The sequence below is a fragment of the Bombina bombina genome, chromosome 3, assembly GCF_027579735.1.
Source record: "Bombina bombina isolate aBomBom1 chromosome 3, aBomBom1.pri, whole genome shotgun sequence".
Taxonomy (NCBI): Eukaryota; Metazoa; Chordata; class Amphibia; order Anura; family Bombinatoridae; genus Bombina; species Bombina bombina.
Window position 1 is genome coordinate 1,126,977,118 of NC_069501.1, and position 24,523 is coordinate 1,127,001,640.

At 40.2% G+C, this 24,523-nt stretch overlaps 1 protein-coding gene across 1 annotated transcript in view; it reads right to left on the reverse strand.

Moving 5' to 3' along the window:
• Positions 1–24,523, reverse strand: part of CDK8 (cyclin dependent kinase 8) — a 399,753-nt gene that overhangs the window by 239,318 nt on the left and 135,912 nt on the right. Inside the window, exon 4 of the mRNA XM_053708497.1 lies at positions 7,819–7,959. Coding sequence (XP_053564472.1) covers positions 7,819–7,959 — 141 coding nt within the window. The remainder of the gene's footprint in view (positions 1–7,818; positions 7,960–24,523) is intronic.

The following is a 24,523-nucleotide window of genomic DNA, read 5'->3' on the forward strand; positions in this document are numbered from 1 at the left end:
AAAGGGGATGGTTTATTCTGTCCATAACACCTTTAGAAGTGTGATTATCACTAGTGAGTATTAGCCAAGGGAGATCAAGAAAAGGTCATTATAACAACAGCGTTTAATCAGCAATAGTGACCTGTCACATTGTATTAAGGAATACATCAAAATATTAATATTTTATTTATTAAACATACAATACAACAAGCAGATTAGAGTATCTCCCTTAAAAATGACATATTTTAGTCCTTTAGGCCTTAATACCACTGTTAAAATAATTAGTCTTATTAAAATTCAGACGTTCTTGTAAAGCAGTTTTGACAAACAATGTGCATGACATTACCGCTCTGGTCCCCGCTCCTTTTCACTGTATCTGGACAGTGATGGCTGGTGATAAGTTTGCATGCATGCCTCAATCAAAAAGAAATATGTGCAACAGTAAAATGCTCCAATGTATTAGAGAATATTATTTCTGCACAAAAACATAAAAGGGACAGTAAATACCTTGAGATTGTTTATCTAAAATGTTTAGTTATGTATAATGAAACAACTTTGTAATTTCTAGTTTCCAGACATTTCAAGGCTAACCCTGCTAAGTACCTACCGCTAATTGGCATTATCAGATAACAACTGCAAAACAATGCACTCTATACTAACATTTTAGCCAGGGTTAGCCTTGTAGTCTGTGGACTAAAGCCCAGATTGACTCCTCCAAATAAGGCAAACAGTGGGTAGAGTTTGTCTACGGATTAATAATTCCAGTTAATGTTTTAAAAATGTTAAGACTTGGCTGAAATGTTATTCTACAGCAACACAACAGAAAGGTTACAAAAGGTATTTAACTTCCCATTAATTCTAAATATGTATTTATCCCCTGTAAAAATCATCAGCCGTGTGCAGCTTCAGAGATGCTCTTTCGTAATCTTTAACCCCATTGCACTGGTTAACCCCTTAAGGACCAGCGACGTACCCTGTATGTCGCTGGCCTTTTTTTGGGACTTGATTGTTTTATAGCGCGGTCTTTCCACCAGCATTGAGACTGCTCTATTCCACAAAGCCTGCTGGAGGGAGGGCATTAATAGCGTGTTCTTGCTAGACTTGTGCTATTATGTCCTGAAAAACCCGTTAACGACCAGTGACATACAGGGTACATTGTGGTCATTAAGGGGTTAAACACAGGAATTTGTGCAATAACACAATTTATGCTTACCTGATAAATTTATTTCTCTTGTGGTGTATCCAGTCCACGGATCATCCATTACTTGTGGGATATTCTCATTCCCAACAGGAAGTTGCAAGAGGACACCCACAGCAGAGCTGTAATATAGCTCCTCCCCTAACTGTCATAGCCAGTCATTCGACCGAAAACAAGCCGAGAAAGGAGGAACCATAGGGTGCACTGGTTACTGTAGTTTAAATTTAAAAATTACCTGCCTTAAAATGACAGGGCGGGCCGTGGACTGGATACACCACAAGAGAAATAAATTTATCAGGAAGCATAAATTGTGTTTTCTCTTGTAAGGTGTATCCAGTCCACGGATCATCCATTACTTGTGGGATACCAATACCAAAGCTAAAGTACACGGATAAAGGGAGGGACAAGGCAGGAACTTAAATGGAAGGAAACACTGCCCGTAAAACCTCTCTCCCAAATATAGCCTCTGAAGAAGCAAAAGTATCAAATTTGTAAAATTTTGAATAAATATGAAGCGAAGACCAAGTCTTCGCCTTGCAAATCTGATCAAAAGAAGCCTCATTTTTAAAGGCCCAAGTGGAAGCCACAGCTCTAGTGGAATGAGCTGTAATCCTTTCAGGAGGCTGCTGTCCAGCAGTCTCATAGGCTAAGCGGATTAAGCTTCTTAGTCAAAAAGAAAAAGAGGTTGCCGAAGCCTTTTGACCTCTTCTCTGTCCAGAGTAGACAACAAACAAAGCAGATGTTTGACGAAAATCTTTAGTAGCTTGTAAGTAAAACTTTAAAGCACGGACCACGTCCAGATTGTGTAACACAAGGATGGAACAACAATCTCTTGATTGATATTCTTGTTAGATACAACCTTATGTAAGAACCCAGGTTTGGTACGCAGGACTACCTTATCCGTATGAAAAATCAGATAAGGAGAATCACATTGTAAGGCAGATAGCTCAGACTCTACGAGCCGAGGAAATAGCTACCAAAAAAAGAACTTTCCAAGATAAAAGCTTGATCTATGGAATGAAGAGGTTCAAACGGAACTCCTTGAAGAACCTTAAGAACCAAGTTTAAGCTCCATGGTGGAGCAACAGGTTTAAACACAGGCTTGATTCTAACTAAAGCCTGACAAAATGCCTGAACGTCTGGAACATCTGCCAGACGCTTAATTAGCCGACAATCCTTTTTCCAAACCTTCTTGGAGAAAAGATAATATCCTAGAAATCCTGACCTTACTCCATGAGTAACCCTTGGATTCACACCAATAAAGATATCTACGCCATACCTTATGGTAAATTTTCCTGGTGACAGGCTTTCGTGCCTGTCTTAAGGTATCAATAACTGACTCTGAGAAGCCACGCTTTGATAAAATCAAGCGTTCAATCTCCAGGCAGTCAGCCTCAGAGAAATTAGATTTGGATGGTTGAAAGGACCCTGAAGTAGAAGGTCCTGTTTCAGAGGCAGAGACCATGGTGGAAAGGATGACATGTCCACTAGATCTGCATACCAGGTCCTGTGTGGCCACGCAGGTGCTATCAGAATCACCGATGCTCTCTCCTGCTTGATCTTGGCAATCAGTTGAGGGAGCAGAGGAAACGGTGGAAACACATAAGCCAGGTTGAAAGACCAGGGCGCTTCTAGAGCATCTATCAGTGTCGCCTTGGGATCCCTGGACCTGGATCCGTAACACGGAAGCTTGGCGTTCTGGCGAGATGCCATGAGATCCAGTTCTGGTTTGCCCCAACGATGAATCAGTTGTGCAAATACCTCCGGATGGAGTTCCCACTCTCCCGGATGAAAAGTCTGACGACTTAGAAAATCCGCCTCCCAGTGCTCTACACCTGGGATATGGATAGCTGATAGGTGGCAAGAGTGAATCTCTGCCCAGCGAATTATTTTTGAAACTTCTAACATCTCTAGGGAACTTCTCGTTCCCCCTTGATGGTTGATGTAAGCTACAGTCGTGATGTTGTCCGACTGAAATCTGATGTACCTCAGAGTTGCTAACTGAGGCCAAGCCTGAAGAGCCTTGAATATCGCTCTTAGTTCCAGAATATTTAATGGAAGGAGAGACTCCTCCTGAGTCCACGATCCCTGAGCCTTCAGGGAATTCCAGACTGCACCCCAACCTAGAAGGCTGGCATCTGTCGTAACAATTGTCCAATCTGGCCTGCGAAAGGTCATACCTTTGGACAGATGGACCCGAGATAGCCACCAGAGAAGAGAATCCCTGGTCTCTTGGTCCAGATTCAGTTGAGGGGACAAATCTGTGTAATCCCCGTTCCACTGACTGAGCATGCATAGTTGCAGCGGTCTGAGATGTAAGCGTGCAAACGGCACTATGTTCATTGCCGCTACCATTAAGCCGATTACTTCCATACACTGAACCACCGAAGGGCGCGTAATGGAATGAAGAACCCGGCAGGAATTTAGAAGCTTTGATAACCTGGACTCCGACAGGTGAATTCTCATTTCTAAAGAATCTATCAGAGTCCCTAGAAAGGAAACTCTTGTGAGTGGGGATAGAGAACACTTTTCCTCGTTCACTTTCCACCCATGCGACCACAGAAATGCCAGTACTACGTCCGTATGAGACTTGGCAATTTGGAAGTTTGACGCCTGTATCAGGATGTTGTCTAAATAAGGGGCTACTGCTATGCCCCGCGGCCTTAGGACCGCCATAAGCGACCCTAGAAGTTTTGTAAAGATTCTTGGGGCTGTAGCTAATCCCAAGGGAAGACCTACAACTGGTAATGCCTGTCTTGAAAGGCAAACCTGAGAAACCGATGATGATCTTTGTGTATCGGAATGTGAAGATAAGCATCCTTTAGATCCACTGTAGTCATATATTGACCCTCCTGGATCAGTGGTAGGATGGTACGAATAGTTTCCATCTTGAACGACGGAACTTTGAGGAATTTGTTTAAGATCTTTAGATCCAAAATTGGTCTGAAGGTTCCCTCTTTTTTGGGAACCACAAACAGATTTGAGTAAAAACCCTGTCCCTGTTCCTCCTTTGGAACTGGATGGATCACTCCCATAACTAGAAGGTCTCGTACACAGTGTAAGAATGCCTCTCTCTTTATCTGGTGTGCAGATAATTGTGAAAGGTGAAATTTCCCTTTTGGGGGGGAAGCTTTGAAGTCCAGAAGATATCTCTGGGATATAATTCCCAACGCCCAGGGATCCTGAACATCTCTTGCCCACGCCTGGGCGAAGAGCGAAAGTCTGCCCCCTACTAGATCCGTTATCGTATAGGAGGCCGTTCCTTCATGCTGTCTTAGAGGCAGCAGCAGGCTTTTTTACCTGCTTACCTTTTTTCCAGGTCAGGTTTGGTCTCCAGACCGTCTTGGATAGAGCAAAAGTTCCCTCTTGTTTAGCATTAGAGGAAGTTGATGCCGCACCTGCCTTGAAGTTTTGAAAGGCACGAAAATTAGACTGTTTGGCCCTAGATTTGGACCTGTCCTGAGGAAGGGCATGACCTTTTCCTCCAGTGATATCAGCAATAATCTCCTTCAACCAGGCCTGAATAGGGTCTGCCCCTTGAAGGGAATGTTAAGTAGCTTAGATTTTGAAGTCACGTCAGCTGACCATGATCTAAGCCATAGCGCTCTGCGCGCCTGTATAGCAAAACCAGAATTCTTAGCCGTTAGTTTAGTCAAATGAACAATGCATCAGAATAAAAGAATTGGCTAGCTTAAGTGCTCTAAGTTTGCCAAGTATGTCATCCAATGGAGTCGCTACCTGTAAAGCCTCTTCCAGAGACTCAAACCAGTACGCCGCAGCAGCAGTGACAGGGGCAATGCATGCAAGGGGCTGTAGGATAAAACCTTGTTGAATAAATATTTTCTTAAGGTAACCTCTAATTTTTTAGCCATTGGATCAAAAAAAAAAAAGCACAACTGTCCTCGACAGGGATAGTAGTACGCTTTACTAGAGTAGAAACTGCTCCCTCCACCTTAGGGACTGACTGCCATAAGTCCCGTGTGGTGGCGTCTATTGGAAACATTTTTCTAAAAATAGGAGGGGAAGAGAACGGCACACCTGGTCTATCCCATTCCTTATTAATAATTTCTGTAAACCTTTTAGGTATTTGGAAAAACATCAGTACACACCGGCACTGCAAAGTATTTATCCAGTCTACACAATTTCTCTGGCACTGCAATGGTATCACAGTCATTCAGAGCAGCTAAAACCTCCCTAAGCAACACGCGGAGGTGTTCAAGCTTAAATTTAAATGTAGAAATATTAGAATCAGGTATCTTTACTGAGTCATTAACATCACCCACTGACTGAAGCTCTCTTTCCTCAGCTTCTGCATATTGTGAGGCAGTATCAGACATGGTTCTTAAAGCGTCAGTATGCTCTGCATTTTGTCTCACCCCAGAGCTATCTCGCTTACCTCTAAGTTCAGGTAGTCTGGCTAATACCGCTGTTAGTGTATTATCCATGACTGCCGCCATGTCTTGTAAAGTAAACGCTATGGGCACCCTAGATGTACTTGGCGCCATTTGAGCGTGAGTCCCTTAAGCGGGAGTCAAAGGGTCTGACACGTGGGGAAAGTTAGTCTGCATAACTTCCCCCTCGTCATATTCCTCTGGTGATAAATTTTTTAAAGACAGAAAATGATCTTTATTGCATAAAATGAAATCAGTACATTTGGTACACATTCTAAGAGGGGGTTCCACCATGGCTTTTAAACATAATAAACAAGGAGTTTCTTCTATGTCAGACAGGTTTATACAGAATAGCAATGAGACTAGCAAGCTTGGAAAACACTTTAAATCAAGTTAACAAGCAAATATAAAAAACGGTACTGTGCCTTTAAGAGAAACAAATTTTGTCAGAATTTGAAAAACAGTGACAAAATGCAGTAAATCAAACGAAATTTTTACAGTGTGTATAATAGGCTAACAGAGCATTGCACCCACTTGCAAATGGATGATTAACCCCTTAGTTCAAAACACGGATAAAAAAAAAACGAAAGAGACATTTTTTAACAGTCACAACCAACTGCCACAGCAAGCTGTGGCCCTACCTTCCCCAATAAACGACTTTGGAAAGCCTTTGGGCCCTTTAGAGATGTCCTATAGCATTCAGAGGGCCTTTGAGGGAAGCTGGATGTCACAGTTTGTAATTTTAACTGCACCAACTGTAACTTTTATACTACAACAGTGGAAATTGTTTCTAGTCAAAATTTAAGCCAGCCATGTGGAAAAACTAGGCCCCAATAAAGTTTTATCACCAAAGCATATATAAAAACGATTAAACATGCCAGCAAACGTTTTATATTGCAATATCATAAGGGTATTACCCCTGGGAGTAAGCATGATACCAGTCGTTATTAAATCACTGTATTCAGGCTTAACTTACATTAATCCGGTATCAGCAGCATTTTCTAGTGTTTTCCATCCCTAGAAAAAATTATAACTGCACATACCTGATAGCAGAATAAACTGCACGCCATTCTCTCGCTGAAGTTACCTCATCTGTGTAATCCCCTCAGACATATGTGAGAATAGCAATGGATCTTAGTTACAACCTGCTAAGATCATAGAAACCTCAGGCAGATTCTTCTTCTATTTACTGCCTGAGATAAAATAGCACAACTCCGGTACTATTTAAAAATAACAAACTTTTGATTGAAGAAAATAAACTAACTATATTTAACCACTCTCTCCTACAACGACCTAGCTTGTTGAGAGTTGCAAGAGAATGACTGGCTATGACAGTTAGGGGAGGAGCTATATTACAGCTCTGCTGTGGGTGTCCTCTTGCAACTTCCTGTTGGGAATGAAAATATCCCACAAGTAATGGATGATCCGTGGACTGGATACACCTTACAAGAGAAAATAAAATACTCAAAAGCATAATATAATTATTTGTTAATTATGTCCCTTTAAGAGATAGGCGATTGTGTTTTGTTAACATAAAATGGTTTATCATGAAAAGACAAAACTGACACTAACACACAGAAAAGATCACTTAGAAGCTAAATAAAATGAGCATGTTTTAAATATAATTAGTTGCACTGACACTATTAATGGCAAAGTCATGTATTTATATCAGCTAATGAGTACGTATAGTGCAATATCCGCTGTGCACAAACATGCATTCTTGTATACATGAACGGATTTATTTGCCTTTCACTGAACTTAGACTGTAAAGTAAAAAATAAATGATTCAGATAGAATATGCAATTTAAAAAAAAAAACTTAATAAATTCCTTCTCTTACCCAATTTGATTCATTTTCTTGTTAAAAAGCATACCTAGGTAGGCTCAGGAACAGCAATACATTACTGGGAGCTAGCTGCTGATCAGTGGCTAAACACACGTTTCTTGTCATTAGTTCACCCAATATGTTCAGCTACCTCTCAGTAACGCACTGCTGCTCCAACAAATTATACCAAGAGGATAACGCAAATCTAAAAAAGATGCACTGAATCATGAAAGATTTTCTCTTCGTGTCCCTTTAAGGAAAGTTTCCTTTAATACAAATAGCACATCCCAATGCATAATGTTTACAATTGAGTTAGTTCATTGACCAACACACATTCAAATTTTAATTAAGACAGGGTAATTTGACATAGTATTTTCCATTTAAACTGCCCACATTGAAACAAAAGACAGCTAAATAGAGACTTACCAAATCTCTATGCAACACCCAGTTTGCATGCAGATAATGAATTCCGTCTAAAATCTGGTATAGTAATGATTTTACCATTCCCCGAGGTAACTGTACTGGCTTCTTGTTTGCTTTAGAGGCTCTATGAAACTTGATTATGTGCTGAAAGAAAGAAAAATATTCCCTACTAAGAATAAATATGCAAATGTTATTTTAATTCAATCTTCAAAGCTTTGTTTCTCTACTCTAAGAATATAAGTAAATTAAACACATAATACTGAATTAACAACTAAGCAGTGTGGCTGTGTGTCAAATTGAAAATAATTTTTTTTTTATACATTTTCAATATTCAAGGTTTTTGTAAATTAAATAACCAGGTCAGAAAGGCAAAAGCAACAGAGCAATAAGTTTTTGTGCAGAATGAGGGATAGTTTAAGAATCTACCACCTGATACTAGCAGGAAGTGCATAAAGAGTCACTTTAAAAACCAAGGCTGATTATTTTAAAGTGGAAGCCAAACTTGATGAAAGACCAGATTTGGAAAACTGCCGGCTAAGAAAAGCACTTTCAAAATCTCTTTGTGAAGGCTCCAAGCCAAAGCCGGAAGCTTGGTTTTGGCATCTGATACAACAGCATAGTAGTCTAGTATACTTGACTGAAAAGAGACTCTGGTCCATTAAGTTAAACTCCAAGGGCCATTCCACTATCTTTATGTTTATCCGGACAAAGGCAAGAGCCAATAAAAACAAAGCTGAGCATTCCTTTCCTAGTGCTAAATAGAAGCCATGTATAAAATCACGAATAAGGAACAAAGAAGGGACATTGGTTCTGTTTTCGATAACAAAAGGAATGCAATTCTGCATGAACTGTATTCCACAAACACCTGTAAAAACATATTTTTAGACTCTCACATTCAACTAGTTAACTGGAAGCTTCACAGAGATTTGCACATGTCTAACAGAGAACACAAAGCATGAACTTTTCTCTAATAATGTTGTTTTGTCACAAAGTGGAAACGCTAACAGAATGAACACAATGATGTAATACACAGTGAGAATATTCTAGTTATTAATGGACAGACTACCTAATACCTTTATTGCCCATTCCCCAGTTTTGCATAAACACTTTTATATTAATACACGTTTTACCTCTGTGATTACCTTGTATCTAGGCCTCTGCAGACTGCCCCCTCATCTCAGTTCTTTTAACAGACTTGCATTTTAGCCAATCAGTGCTGACTCCTAGGTAAATCCACGGGCATGAGCACGTTATCTATATGGCACACATGAACTAGCGCTGTCTAGCTGTGAAAAACTGTCAAAATCAGGTGATGTTTAACAGTTTAGAAATCAGATTATAAGCTTATCCAGGTTTAGCTTCTAACAAAGAATACCAAAAGAACAAAGCAAATTTGATGATAAAAGTAAATTGGAAAGTTGTTTAAAAATTGCATGCCCTATCTGAATCATGAAAGCTTAAAGTGAATGTAAACTTTGAGGAATGTGTGCGCCCAGTTTTTAAAATCCTATTTAAAAACAGGGGCACTTTCATTCATCAAAGTTTACATTTCAGCCGTTTTGTTAAAATACTTGCCTTTTCTTCATGAAGCCGACCAGCGATTCCCCCTGAGGCCATGCTGTGATTGGAGGAAGCCGGATTCTTAATTTCTGACCTATGAATAGACGGGCGGCAGGCAGTCCGGCTTCATGAAGAAAAGTGCCCCTGTTTTTAATAGGATTTTTAAAAACCGGGCACATATTCCTAAAAGTTTACATTCAATTTAATTTTGACTAGACTGTATGTCATTGTTTTAATTAACATTCTTTTTCTTTCACGCCAGACTGGAGTTACAAGTCTTGTTTTTTCCCTACAGTTTCGTTAAAATATTACATTTAAAATGGGGCTATTACCCCAGTGTTCTCCCCAGGGTCTTCTTAATGGGTGTATCACCCGTCTGATTTTACTAATCAACCGGCTAAAAAATTTTAAAGGGATAGAAAGGTCAAAAATGAAATGTGCATTTTAATTTGAAATAGAAGCATTTTTGCAAAATACATGAACTAGCAAAAATGCTTTTAATCAACGTCATTACTGTTTTTCTGCAGCATACGCACATATCCTGTATGGGCCCATGCACCACTATTTAAACACCACACCTTCTCAGAGGGTATTAGAAGCATTTTTGCTAATGGAATTATTTTTGAACTTTCAATCCCATTAAGCCAATATTTAGAAACAATTAGTTAATATTAAACGTTATCAATATTTTTTGGACAAATTATCAATTAAATCGATGTTAAACTATGCAATTCATTTGTGCTTTGGATAGCTTAGCTAACATTTATAAAATGACAGAAATTTTTTATAATATTGAATAGTATTACACTGCTCCAACCCGGCCACGTCCTAATCCCAATCGGCTGGCAAACTTTGTGAACACTGTACACTATTACCTCCACACAACAGAGTAACAACTATACTGAAAATTTCAGTACTGCAGTATTGGCTAAGGTTTTTAGACAACATGCATCCATAGAAATTTGTGGGGGGTGCAAGCCAGAGAGAACCTGCAGCTACTTTTGAATAGAACAACCTCTTATCACCTTTTTTTTTTAATCTTGTTGCTATTCTGAACACTCCACCTTGCCTATATAAAGGGTGATTCTCTTTTAAGTCAACTTTGTTCCACAGCAAGAAGAAAAAAAAAAAAAAACACCCATGAATTAGAATATGAAAACTGTGTAAATAACTAAATTATTCACAGGATCAATAAAAGCAATATCAGAATTTTGCTGCAATTTTTAAGATTTTTTTAACTTCAAATTTTTATTGAGGCATTATGTTAATATGAAAAGAAAAGACAAAATGTATCCAATTACAAAGGATCATAAGAGAAGGTTATACGCAGATAACCTGAGGCATACATCTGAATAACGTTTAAACCCCAAAGTTGTGATATTGCAAGTAATTTCCAAGGTACTAGTGTCAAAGAGAAGAAGAAACAAAGACAAGGAAAACTACTGTTAGACGCCCTATGTGCAAATAGAAAGGAATGTAAACTGCATACAACATACATAGTAGAAAACCATTAGTAATATAACTGGGTTATTAGCTAGAAATAAATTTGGATATATAGTGATGAAATCTCATTTTATATTAATTTATAGAGAGCAGGGCAGGTGTGTGTAAATGAAAAACCTATAAGTTAACCATGTGTTTGCAGTCTATGTGGAAAGAAGCGTCCCTAGGGATGTAAAACAGACCGTAATATATAATGACTAGGGAATAATAGTTAGATGAGTAAAGTACACACCTGCATAATGGATAAATATTATTTAGGGGGCAGGGGAGTCAGCAGACAAGAGCCGCTTTAAATTGGGAGTGGAGGGGGAAGAGATTAACAAGTAAAATGATGCAGTCACTAGTGGCTAGTGAGAATAGTAATAGAGCAACGTGATATTGTTATAAACTTGAGGACACTATTAACAATATTATAAACTTTTATTCAGACTTGTTTGCAATTAGACTTCTCCCCAGGAGTGCCATCCATTATCCTTCTCAGCCTTATGGGTCTTAAGATGTTCCAAAGCTGATGTAGTGGAGACACTATTATATGGTCTGAGCGGACTATTAATATATCTGCCAACTTGAAAAAAAACAGAATTTATGCTTACCTGATAAATTACTTTCTCCAACGGTGTGTCCGGTCCACGGCGTCATCCTTACTTGTGGGATATTCTCTTCCCCAACAGGAAATGGCAAAGAGCCCAGCAAAGCTGGTCACATGATCCCTCCTAGGCTCCGCCTACCCCAGTCATTCGACCGACGTACAGGAGGAAATATGCATAGGAGAAACCATATGATACCGTGGTGACTGTAGTTAGAAAAAATAATTCAACAGACCTGATTAAAAAAACCAGGGCGGGCCGTGGACCGGACACACCGTTGGAGAAAGTAATTTATCAGGTAAGCATAAATTCTGTTTTCTCCAACACAGGTGTGTCCGGTCCACGGCGTCATCCTTACTTGTGGGAACCAATACCAAAGCTTTAGGACACGGATGAAGGGAGGGAGCAAATCAGGTCACCTAAATGGAAGGCACCACGGCTTGCAAAACCTTTCTCCCAAAAATAGCCTCAGAAGAAGCAAAAGTATCAAATTTGTAAAATTTGGCAAAAGTGTGCAGTGAAGACCAAGTCGCTGCCTTACATATCTGGTCAACAGAAGCCTCGTTCTTGAAGGCCCATGTGGAAGCCACAGCCCTAGTGGAATGAGCTGTGATTCTTTCAGGAGGCTGCCGTCCGGCAGTCTCATAAGCCAATCGGATAATGCTTTTAAGCCAAAAAGAAAGAGAGGTAGAAGTTGCTTTTTGACCTCTCCTTTTACCAGAATAAACAACAAACAAAGAAGATGTTTGTCTGAAATCTTTAGTGGCCTCTAAATAGAATTTTAGAGCACGGACTACGTCCAAATTGTGTAACAAACGTTCCTTCTTTGAAACTGGATTCGGACACAAAGAAGGTACAACTATCTCCTGGTTAATATTTTTGTTGGAAACAACTTTCGGAAGAAAACCAGGCTTAGTACGCAAAACCACCTTATCTGCATGGAACACCAGATAGGGCGGAGAACACTGCAGAGCAGATAACTCAGAAACTCTTCTAGCAGAAGAAATTGCAACCAAAAACAAAACTTTCCAAGATAATAACTTAATATCTACGGAATGTAAGGGTTCAAACGGAACCCCTTGAAGAACTGAAAGAACTAGATTAAGACTCCAGGGAGGAGTCAAAGGTCTGTAAACAGGCTTGATTCTAACCAGAGCCTGAACAAACGCTTGAACGTCTAGCACAGCTGCCAGTCTTTTGTGAAGTAAAACAGATAAAGCAGAGATCTGTCCCTTCAGAGAACTTGAAGATAATCCTTTCTCCAAACCTTCATGTAGAAAGGATAGAATCCTAGGAATTTTTATCTTGTTCCATGGGAATCCTTTAGATTCACACCAACAGATATATTTTTTCCATATTTTATGGTAAATTTTTCTAGTTACAGGCTTTCTAGCCTGAATAAGAGTATCTATTACAGAATCTGAAAACCCACGCTTTGATAAAACCAAGCATTCAATCTCCAAGCAGTCAGTTGGAGGGAAACCAGATTCGGATGTTCGAATGGACCTTGAACAAGAAGGTCCTGTCTCAAAGGTAGCTTCCATGGTGGAGCCGATGACATATTCACCAGGTCTGCATACCAAGTCCTGCGTGGCCACGCAGGAGCTATCAAGATCACCGAAGCCCTCTCCTGATTGATCCTGGCTACCAGCCTGGGAATGAGAGGAAACGGTGGGAATACATAAGCTAGGTTGAAGGTCCAAGGTGCTACTAGTGCATCTACTAGAGTCGCCTTGGGATCCCTGGATCTGGACCCGTAACAAGGAACCTTGAAGTTCTGACGAGAGGCCATCAGATCCATGTCTGGAATGCCCCATAATCGAGTTATTTGGGCAAAGATTTCCGGATGGAGTTCCCACTCCCCCGGATGGAAATGTCTGACGACTCAGAAAATCCGCTTCCCAATTTTCCACTCCTGGGATGTGGATTGCAGACAAGTGGCAGGAGTGATCCTCCGCCCATTGAATTATCTTGGTCACTTCCTCCATCGCCAGGGAACTCCTTGTTCCCCCCTGATGGTTGATATATGCAACGGTCGTCATGTTGTCTGATTGAAACCTTATGAATTTGGCCTTTGCTAGATGAGGCCAAGCTTTGAGAGCATTGAATATCGCTCTCAGTTCCAGAATCTTTATCGGGAGAAGAGATTCTTCCCGAGACCATAGACCCTGAGCTTTCAGGGGTTCCCAGACCGCGCCCCAGCCCACCAGACTGGCGTCGGTCGTGACAATGACCCACTCTGCGGAAGCTCATTCCCTGTGACAGGTTGTCCAGGATCAGCCACCAACGGAGTGAATCTCTGGTCCTTTGATCTACTTGAATCGTCGGAGACAAGTCTGTATAATCCCCATTCCACTGTCTGAGCATGCACAGTTGTAATGGTCTTAGATGAATTCGTGCAAAAGGAACTATGTCCATTGCTGCAACCATCAATCCTATTACTTCCATGCACTGCGCTATGGAAGGACGAAGAACAGAATGAAGTACTTGACAAGAGCTTAGAAGTTTTGATTTTCTGACCTCTGTCAGAAAAATCCTCATTTCTAAGGAATCTATTATTGTTCCCAAGAAGGGAACTCTTGTTGACGGGGACAGAGAACTTTTTTCTATGTTCACTTTCCATCCGTGAGATCTGAGAAAGGCTAGGACGATGTCCGTATGAGCCTTTGCTTTTGACAGAGACGACGCTTGAATCAGGATGTCGTCCAAGTACGGTACTACTGCAATGCCCCTTGGTCTTAGAACCGCTAGAAGGGACCCTAGTACCTTTGTGAAAATTCTCGGAGCAGTGGCTAATCCGAATGGAAGTGCCACAAACTGGTAATGCTTGTCCAGAAAAGCGAACCTTAGGAACTGATGATGTTCCTTGTGGATAGGAATATGTAGGTACGCATCCTTTAAATCCACCGTGGTCATAAATTGACCTTCCTGGATGGTAGGAAGGATCGTTCGAATGGTTTCCATTTTGAACGATGGAACCCTGAGAAATTTGTTTAGGATCTTGAGATCTAAAATTGGTCTGAATGTTCCCTCTTTTTTGGGAACTATGAACAGGTTGGAGTATAACCCCATCCCTTGTTCTCCTATTGGAACTGGATGAATTACTCCCATCTTTAACAGGTCTTCTACACAATGTAAGAATGCCTGTCTTTTTATTTGGTTTGAAGATAATTGAGACCTGTGGAACCTTCCCCTTGGGGGTAGTTCCTTGAATTCCAGGAGATAACCCTGAGAAACTATTTCTAGTGCCCAAGGATCCTGAACATCTCTTGCCCAAGCCTGAGCAAAGAGAGAAAGTCTGCCCCCCACCAGATCCGGTCCCGGATCGGGGGCCATCCCTTCATGCTGTTTTGGTAGCAGTGGTAGGCTTCTTGGCCTGCTTACCCTTGTTCCAGCCTTGCATCGGTCTCCAGGCTGGTTTGGGTTGAGAAGTATTACCCTCTTGCTTAGAGGATGTAGAATTAGAGGCTGGTCCGTTTCTGCGAAAGGGACGAAAATTAGGCTTATTTTTAGCCTTAAAAGACCTATCCTGAGGAAGGGCGTGGCCCTTTCCCCCGGTGATGTCTGAAATAATCTCTTTCAAATCAGGACCAAACAGTGTTTTACCCTTGAAAGGGATGTTAAGCAATTTTGTCTTGGAAGACACATCCGCTGACCAAGACTTTAGCCAAAGCGCTCTGCGCGCCACGATAGCAAACCCTGAATTTTTCGCCGCTAATCTAGCTAATTGCAAAGCGGCATCTAAAATAAAAGAGTTAGCCAATTTAAGTGCTTGAACTCTGTCCATAACCTCCTCATACGAAGATTCTTTATTGAGCGACTTTTCTAGTTCTTCGAACCAGAAACACGCTGCCGTAGTGACAGGAACAATGCATGAAATTGGTTGTAGAAGGTAACCTTGCTGAACAAACATCTTTTTAAGCAAACCCTCTATTTTTTTATCCATAGGATCTTTGAAAGCACAACTATCTTCTATGGGAATAGTAGTGCGTTTGTTTAGAGTAGAGACCGCCCCCTCGACCTTGGGGACTGTCTGCCATAAGTCCTTTCTGGGGTCGACTATAGGAAATAATTTCTTAAATATAGGGGGAGGAACAAAAGGTATGCCGGGCCTTTCCCACTCCTTATTTACTATGTCCGCCACCCGCTTGGGTATAGGAAAAGCATCGGGGGGCACCGGAACCTCTAGGAACTTGTCCATCTTACATAATTTCTCTGGAATGACCAAATTGTCACAATCATCCAGAGTAGATAATACCTCCTTAAGCAGTGCGCGGAGATGTTCTAATTTAAATTTAAATGTTACAACATCAGGTTCAGCTTGTTGAGAAATTTTTCCTGAATCTGAAATTTCTCCCTCAGACAAAACCTCCCTCCTGGCCCCTTCAGATTGGTGTGAGGGTATGTCAGAACCGTTATCATCAGCGTCCTCTTGCTCTTCAGTGTTTAAAACAGAGCAATCGCGCTTTCTCTGATAAGTAGGCATTTTAGATAAAATGTTTGCAATAGAATTATCCATAACAGCCGTTAATTGTTGCATGGTAATAAGTATTGGCGCACTAGATGTACTAGGGGCCTCTTGTGTGGGCAAAACTGGTGTAGACACAGAAGGGGATGATGCAGTACCATGCTTACTCCCCTCATTTGAGGAATCATCTTGGGCAATATTATTATCTGTGGCATCATTGTCCCTACTTTGTTTAGACACTATGTCACAATTATCACATATATTTAAATGGGGAGAAACCTTGGCTTTCATACATATAGAACATCGCTTATCTGATGGTTCAGACATGTTAAACAGGCTTAAACTTGTCAACAAAGCACAAAAAACGTTTTAAAATAAAACCGTTACTGTCACTTTAAATTTTAAACAGAACACACTTTATTACTGAATATGCGAAAAAGCATGAAGGAATTGTTCAAAATTCACCAAAATTTCACCACAGTGTCTTAAAGCCTTAAAAGTATAGCACCCCAAATTTGAAAGCTTTAACCCTTAAAATAACGGAACCGGAGCCGTTTTTACATTTAACCCCTATACAGTCCCAGGTATCTGCTTTGCTGAGACCCAACCAAGCCCAGAGGGGAATACGATACCAAATGACGCCTTCTATGAGCTTTTTCAGTGGTTCTTAGCTCCTCACACATGCATCTGCATGCCTTGCTTTCCAAAAACAACTGCGCATTAGTGGCGCGAAAATGAGGCTCTGCCTATGACTAGAAAAGGCCCCCATCTGAAAAAGGTGTCCATACAGTGCCTGCCGTTTTTTAACAACAATCCCCAAGATTATAATAACTATTAAGAGTTATAATCTGCCAAATATGCTTAGCAAAGTAATCGTTTTAGCCCAGAAAAATGTCTACCAGTTTTTTAAGCCCTTATAAAGCCCTTTATTCTTTTACTTAATCTAAGAAAATGGCTTACCGGTCCCCATAGGGGAAATGACAGCCTTCCAGCATTGCAAAGTCTTGTTAGAAATGTGGCCAGTCATACCTCAAGCAGAAAAGTCTGCCAACTGTTTCCCCCAACTGAAGTTACTTCATCTCAACAGTCCTGTGTGGAAACAGCAATCGATTTTAGTAACGTTTGCTAAAATCATCTTCCTCTTACAAACAGAAATCTTCAACTCTTTTCTGTTTCAGAGTAAATAGTACATACCAGCACTATTTTAAAATAACAAACACTTGATTGAAGAATAAAAACTACATTTAAACACCAAAAAACTCTTAACCATCTCCGTGGAGATGTTGCCGGTGCAACGGCAAAGAGAATGACTGGGGTAGGCGGAGCCTAGGAGGAATCATGTGACCAGCTTTGCTGGGCTCTTTGCCATTTCCTGTTGGGGAAGAGAATATCCCACAAGTAAGGATGACGCCGTGGACCGGACACACCTATGTTGGAGAAATTAATATATGTGAGAGTGTAGGGATGATCCTTATATACCAAGACCTTTTGAAAGGTCTAAGGTGATAAGTCCAAACACCAATGGTGCTCAATTGCTACCTATAAACACAGAGAGAGTTTTTATCCTAATGCTATGCAGTGTCGTTAGCATTTCCAGTTCTGCCCTTATTGTTTACTGTGCTGCCTCGGCTGCTGGCAGCTTTAATATGGAAGTCGTTTAGATAAGTACATAGGGTAGGGACACAAATAAGACTTGTCTATAGTAAAAGGTAGGTAGTTGACAGGTGTAAGGGCATCTAAGGGTATAGCTAGATAGGACTTATAGTTGGGTTGGCATTAAATGGATCCCCTATCTGGCAGGAGTCATAAATCTCTGAGTTGTATGTTGTATACCCGTTTCATGTATGCTATAGGCAATGTGTTCAATTACCTAGCTGTAAAACTAATGCCATAAGAAGTTGGACAGTATTTCTACAAAGTATCTATCAATAAATGGTTATAGTCTATAGCATGGAAACAAGATACTTATGTTAGGTGAGAGCATTAAAAAACAGAGGTGAGTCTAGCTATGGCGCTGAGCAAACTCCATTACCAATTTAATGTTAATACTCCACCCTCTAGATATCTCCACCGCTTCAGTACCTACCTTGAATTCCCTAGTCTATAGGCATAGGTATGTCTAAAAGAAATTGCTATGGCTACTAGGCCTCTGTGAATTTGTAAAAATAATCAGAACATAAGTTTACATAAAATAGAGTAAATTTTTGGGTATGGTATAGTAGAACGGATCCTAGATTTCCTCCAGATCAGTGTGCAGCAGGTCCATGAAGGGTCGAGTCCGTATCGTGAGCTGACTCATAGTAGCAGCTCTAAGGCTTGCGGAGGGTTCACTGGCACAAGAACGCTGTACTAATCATCAGTTTTGTCAAGAGCATCTGTAGTTGCCTCCCCTATGTAAGTAGTTTCAGCGTATGGCTGTTGGGTGACATCCCATAGGACCTGGCCATGTTTTAAGCTTATGCAGGGAGTCGTCGTCTCTTTCATGATAGGGTCATCGCCTCCAGGATCCCACTCCCCATGCTGGCATATCTTGTCACGTAGCGAAATGTATTGTGGGAGAGTCTACATGATGGTCAGTGTCCCCAAAAGTGTTGCCGATCTCTTGTGTATCGTCAGGTTGGCAATACAGTGTTGTACTGATTCCAGAGATAGACTTCTCATAGTGATCGCAGGGTGACAGATGGCTGCTGAAAATAAGACTTGGGCTTTGGCTGCCATGTAGTAGTTATCCGCTCAGGAACAAGTGCTACATGGGGTTTTTCAATAAGACAGTCAGTCTCTATCGGAGGCGTCTGCCTGTTCTGCTCCATGGTAAGAGCGACAGTGTGTTCCATCTGCTCAGGTTCTTGGTAGCTAAGGGCAGCATTCCATAAAGGTATCACAGTCTCAAGCTCCCCGGAGCCAGTTTCATTGCTTGTGAGCCCTAGCGATTGGTGCAAATCATCAAAACATTGATCCATTTTCCATTCAAGAGTTTTAAATAGGTCTTTGATAACTGCATCGGATATATATGTCTATCCATGCTGAGGGAATGACAAGGTCCCTAATGCTGCAGTAATGGATGAGCTTCTCCTGGTGAAGAGATACCAGTATGGTCTAACAAGATGGCGTCTTCCCCGTGTTTGCTGCAATGATTTCTGTGGGCATAAGCGGTGAAGCGTGTCGCTAATCAAGTCACTTTCGCCATTACTGTTGCTTAATCATGTGTCAACTGTTAATCGGCCACTGTTCAGTGAAAAGTCGGAGCTGATGTATTGTGCGACCACTCAGAGGCAGAGCTAGCTCTGCCCCCCCCCCATTTTTTAAGTTTTTAATTAAACTAGTGTCCAAGTGGAGGATCCAGTAACCAGTATTCAGGCCAGAGAAGGTATTCAAAATCCAAGCTGAACACAGAAGGACCTAGAGGTATTCAATATACTGACGTATAAACCCTTCTGCACTTGAATTATTAAATCTATTTTTGTGGCCCGGATAATAATGAATTATTCTACTATCCTGCCCTCTGGATATCTACTTGGAAACTGTTCCGTTTGAATTTATATGAATCGATGCCTGCCCTTTCCTGATGGAATATGGAGAGAACCTGAATTCTGTAAAAGGTCTCAGCAGTATGGACATTTCTGGTTTGCAGCAATGCAGAAATGACTTTGTAATAATAATCATTTAGAAAATAAGAAGCCCCAAGTCTATATCATGAAAACACACTTGGGAGGATAACTACTAGTGATTGTGACCCGACAGCCTAATTCTATACGTCTAGTTTCAGCATCTAGTTGATTACTGTTGACCCTGTGAAAGCGGTCTGCAGATTCCAATGAAGACAATACCAGGCTATATTGGAATGCTTGCTGACATCCAAAAGATCTTAATATGGTTTTACCCATTTTAAAGAGTTTTTTTAGATTGTACAAATAATCTGAAGAAAATGGTTTCTCAACTTTACAGGCCTGTAAACTCGTACTTGAAATTGTAAACTCGGATGAGCATTCTTGACGCAAGTTCAATAATGTAGCACAGGCACTTTGAAAGGCACCCTTGTGAGTGAGTTTGTACTTAGCATGCATGGAGGCTCGTCTCCTATAAAAACCCATTCACAAAGGAACAATCTCGTTTAAGGGTCTCCTAGGCAGATAAAGTATAACAAGGCAGAGGGTTCACAATTTACAATTTAAAGAATGTTAAAATCCAGTATAAGAACTTATTTTAAGTCCTTTGAATAGAAACCTATAGATGCCATTTTGTTTTCAGTTCACCCCAAAATGGAAACATGCTTTAACAAAACTACAGATGCAAATATTGTCCAAAATAAATTATGAAAGTTGAAAAGCGACCATATAGTGATAGAAAAATGGTGTACTGTCCAGTGTCCACCCATCCTGACAAACTAAAAGATGCAATTAAGATGGTTTAGCAATGGTGCGAATGGAAACAGACTAAAATAGGTTCTTATGAAAGAAGCGATTGCGAGATCTCCTTTAAAAACCCAATTTAAAAGACGGTAGTACTGTTGGTGATAATCACAACTGTGTGAGTGTGACTTGCAATAAAATATTAAAAATTTAAACACACCATTTGAAGACGTTGGGGTCCTGAAGTGACTTGTCCTGCAGATCCCATTAACTGTTCAGGATATCACATACTGTGTATCTATACATATCTAAATGTATGCCCTGTATAAAGCCTCTCCAATAGGGATGAATTTAGCTTTAATGAATCGATTTAATGTATGTTAATAAACCTACAGAATTGTCTGCTGTGGCTATTTCAGAGTGTTTTACATATGTGCAAGATCGATTGTTTGCAAATAGCTGTGAAATAGTTGTAAAGATGTCCAAAATGCTTTTTCGATGATTTATCGAGACCCTCAGAGATGTCGAATTTGAAAAGGTGTTTAAAAGTAAGACGAAAATGCATTGCGATCAGAGAACTTTTTGGCCCCATTGCAGAAATAGGGCTTTTATTGAGGATCCGAAATCTAATTTTTAAGTGCGGGAAAAAGCCGAAAACACACTATTGTGAACATGCATATTCAAAAAGTAGCCTTTTTGGCCAGAAAAAAAGAGCAGAAAAAGATTCAGCCATAGATTGTGTTCAATGCCATAGTGAGAAACTGTTTAAGAAAATAAAAAGAAAACTACAATCTTAAAGGGGGAAATTATAATTACACACCATAGGTTTTATGTGGGAAGCTAAGAAATCTCCTTAATAACTCATGATAGGACATTACCTAGAACAACAACTTAATTTGTGTTGTGTTTCTTAGAGTCTTAGTGTTTTTGTAAAGGATGAGCAATACAATTACAAAATAGACAACTATAAACTATGTGTAGCTCAGTCTAAATGAATATAATCAGGGCCGCCATCAGGGGGTGACTCCTGTCAGGGGCCCAATGAGGCAAGAACAACAACAAAAAAATGGTTTTTTTTTGCATTTTGGCAGCCACCAGTGGGAACTACAGCAGAGTGCTAATCGAGCATGGGAAATGTTATTACAAGGAGTAAAGTATTAGTATTTGAGAGAATTTCTGAGTGTGCACTAAACCACCCCAGGGACAGAATGTGTTTTCACTTTCTGAGATGAGATTTTTTTAGTAAAAAAATGTCTGCAGGTCATTTTTAAATAAAATAAAATAGTAAATTTGTCAGTTGCACTAAAGCACCAGATCAATTGCAATGTGTTGGTTAACTGGAGAATAAAGCAATATTTAAAGTTGTATAATCTAGTGCAGTAGTTGAAAATTGCATTGCAAATTAGCTGCAGACAAAAAAGTAATTGTAAAATGTCTCTTGAATTAATTTGTTTCATTTTCTCTTAGTCTAACATAGAAATGTAGTAATTAAAAAGGTGCATTGCTCATATGAACATCTTACATTCAGAGAAAAACAGCTTTGCAGACTGTGAAAAGCTAGGGAACGAGCTTGCAACACTACTCCATATTTGACTGTTGTCTTCAAACAGCACTTTGCTCTGGATGCACTGTGTTATGGAAAAATATATACAATGCAGCCAGAGAACAGCTCTGTTTAAAAAGAACAGCCTAATGTGGAGCAGGGCTGAAAAGTTAAAGTGCTAACAGTTCCTGTTCTTTCTGCAGACATGCTGCATTTTCTGCGATGACATCTCAGATTACTCTATGTTCTGCCTTGGGGTAAACACTATGCACAGTGTGAGACAGACACTTTGTTTGTACAGTGTTTGCCTGAGTCAGACAGCATTGCAGAGGAGGTAGGACTTATTTAGTAAATGTTTTTTATTTTTTTGTGCAATTTCGGATTATAACTTCAGTGTGGTAGTAGTTGTATGGTGGGGCCAGAGGTCCATAAAAAAGGAAATTTATGCTTACCTGATAAATTGATTTCTTCTACGATACGACGAGTCCACGGATTCATCCTTACTTGTGGGATATTATCCTCCTGCTAACAGGAAGTGGGAAAGAACATCACAGCATAGCTGTATATATAGCTCCTCCCTTCTCTCCAGCCCCAGTCATTCGACCGAAGGTATAGGAAGAGAAAAGAAAACATAATTTATGTAAGAACTTACCTGATAAATTCATTTCTTTCATATTAGCAAGAGTCCATGAGCTAGTGACATATGGGATATACATTCCTACCAGGAGGGGCAAAGTTTCCCAAACCTCAAAATGCCTATAAATACACCCCTCACCACACCCACAATTCAGTTTAACGAATAGCCAAGAAGTGGGGTGATAAAAAAGTGCGAAAGCATATAAAATAAGGAATTGGAATAATTGTGCTTTATACAAAATCATAACCACCACAAAAAAAGGGCGGGCCTCATGGACTCTTGCTAATATGAAAGAAATGAATTTATCAGGTAAGTTCTTACATAAATTATGTTTTCTTTCATGTAATTAGCAAGAGTCCATGAGCTAGTGACGTATGGGATAATGATTACCCAAGATGTGGATCTTTCCACACAAGAGTCACTAGAGAGGGAGGGATAAAATAAAGACAGCCAATTCCTGCTGAAAATAATCCACACCCAAAATAAAGTTTAATGAAAAACATAAGCAGAAGATTCAAACTGAAACCGCTGCCTGAAGTACTTTTCTACCAAAAACTGCTTCAGAAGAAGAAAATACATCAAAATGGTAGAATTTAGTAAAAGTATGCAAAGAGGACCAAGTTGCTGCTTTGCAAATTTGATCAACCGAAGCTTCATTCCTAAACGCCCAGGAAGTAGAAACTGACCTAGTAGAATGAGCTGTAATCCTCTGAGGCGGAGTTTTACCCGACTCAACATAGGCAAGATGAATTAAAGATTTCAACCAAGATGCCAAAGAAATGGCAGAAGCTTTCTGGCCTTTTCTAGAACCGGAAAAGATAACAAATAGACTAGAAGTCTTTCGGAAAGATTTAGTAGCTTCAACATAATATTTCAAAGCTCTAACAACATCCAAAGAATGCAACAATTTCTCCTTAGAATTCTTAGGATTAGGACATAATGAAGGAACCACAATTTCTCTACTAATGTTGTTGGAATTCACAACTTTAGGTAAAAATTGAAAAGAAGTTCGCAACACCGCCTTATCCTGATGAAAAATCAGAAAAGGAGACTCACAAGAAAGAGCAGATAATTCAGAAACTCTTCTGGCAGAAGAGATGGCCAAAAGGAACAAAACTTTCCAAGAAAGTAATTTAATGTCCAATGAATGCATAGGTTCAAATGGAGGAGCTTGAAGAGCCCCCAGAACCAAATTCAAACTCCAAGGAGGAGAAATTGACTTAATGACAGGCTTTATACGAACCAAAGCTTGTACAAAACAATGAATATCAGGAAGAATGGCAATCTTTCTGTGAAAAAGAACAGAAAGAGCAGAGATTTGTCCTTTCAAGGAACTTGCGGACAAACCCTTATCTAAACCATCCTGAAGAAACTGTAATATTCTCGGTATTCTAAAAGAATGCCAAGAAAAATGATGAGAAAGACACCAAGAAATATAAGTCTTCCAGACTCTATAATATATCTCTCTAGATACAGATTTACGAGCCTGTAACATAGTATTAATCACAGAGTCAGAGAAACCTCTTTGACCAAGAATCAAGCGTTCAATCTCCATACCTTTAAATTTAAGGATTTCAGATCCTGATGGAAAAAAGGACCTTGAGACAGAAGGTCTGGTCTTAACGGAAGAGTCCACGGTTGGCAAGAGGCCATCCGGACAAGATCCGCATACCAAAACCTGTGAGGCCATGCCGGAGCTACCAGCAGAACAAACGAGCATTCCTTCAGAATCTTGGAGATTACTCTTGGAAGAAGAACTAGAGGCGGAAAGATATAGGCAGGAAGATACTTCCAAGGAAGTGATAATGCATCCACTGCCTCCGCCTGAGGATCCCGGGATCTGGACAGATACCTGGGAAGTTTCTTGTTTAGATGAGACGCCATCAGATCTATTTCTGGAAGTTCCCACATTTGAACAATCTGAAGAAATACCTCTGGGTGAAGAGACCATTCGCCCGGATGCAACGTTTGGCGACTGAGATAATCCGCTTCCCAATTGTCTATACCTGGGATATGAACCGCAGAAATTAGACAGGAGCTGGATTCCGCCCAAACCCAAAA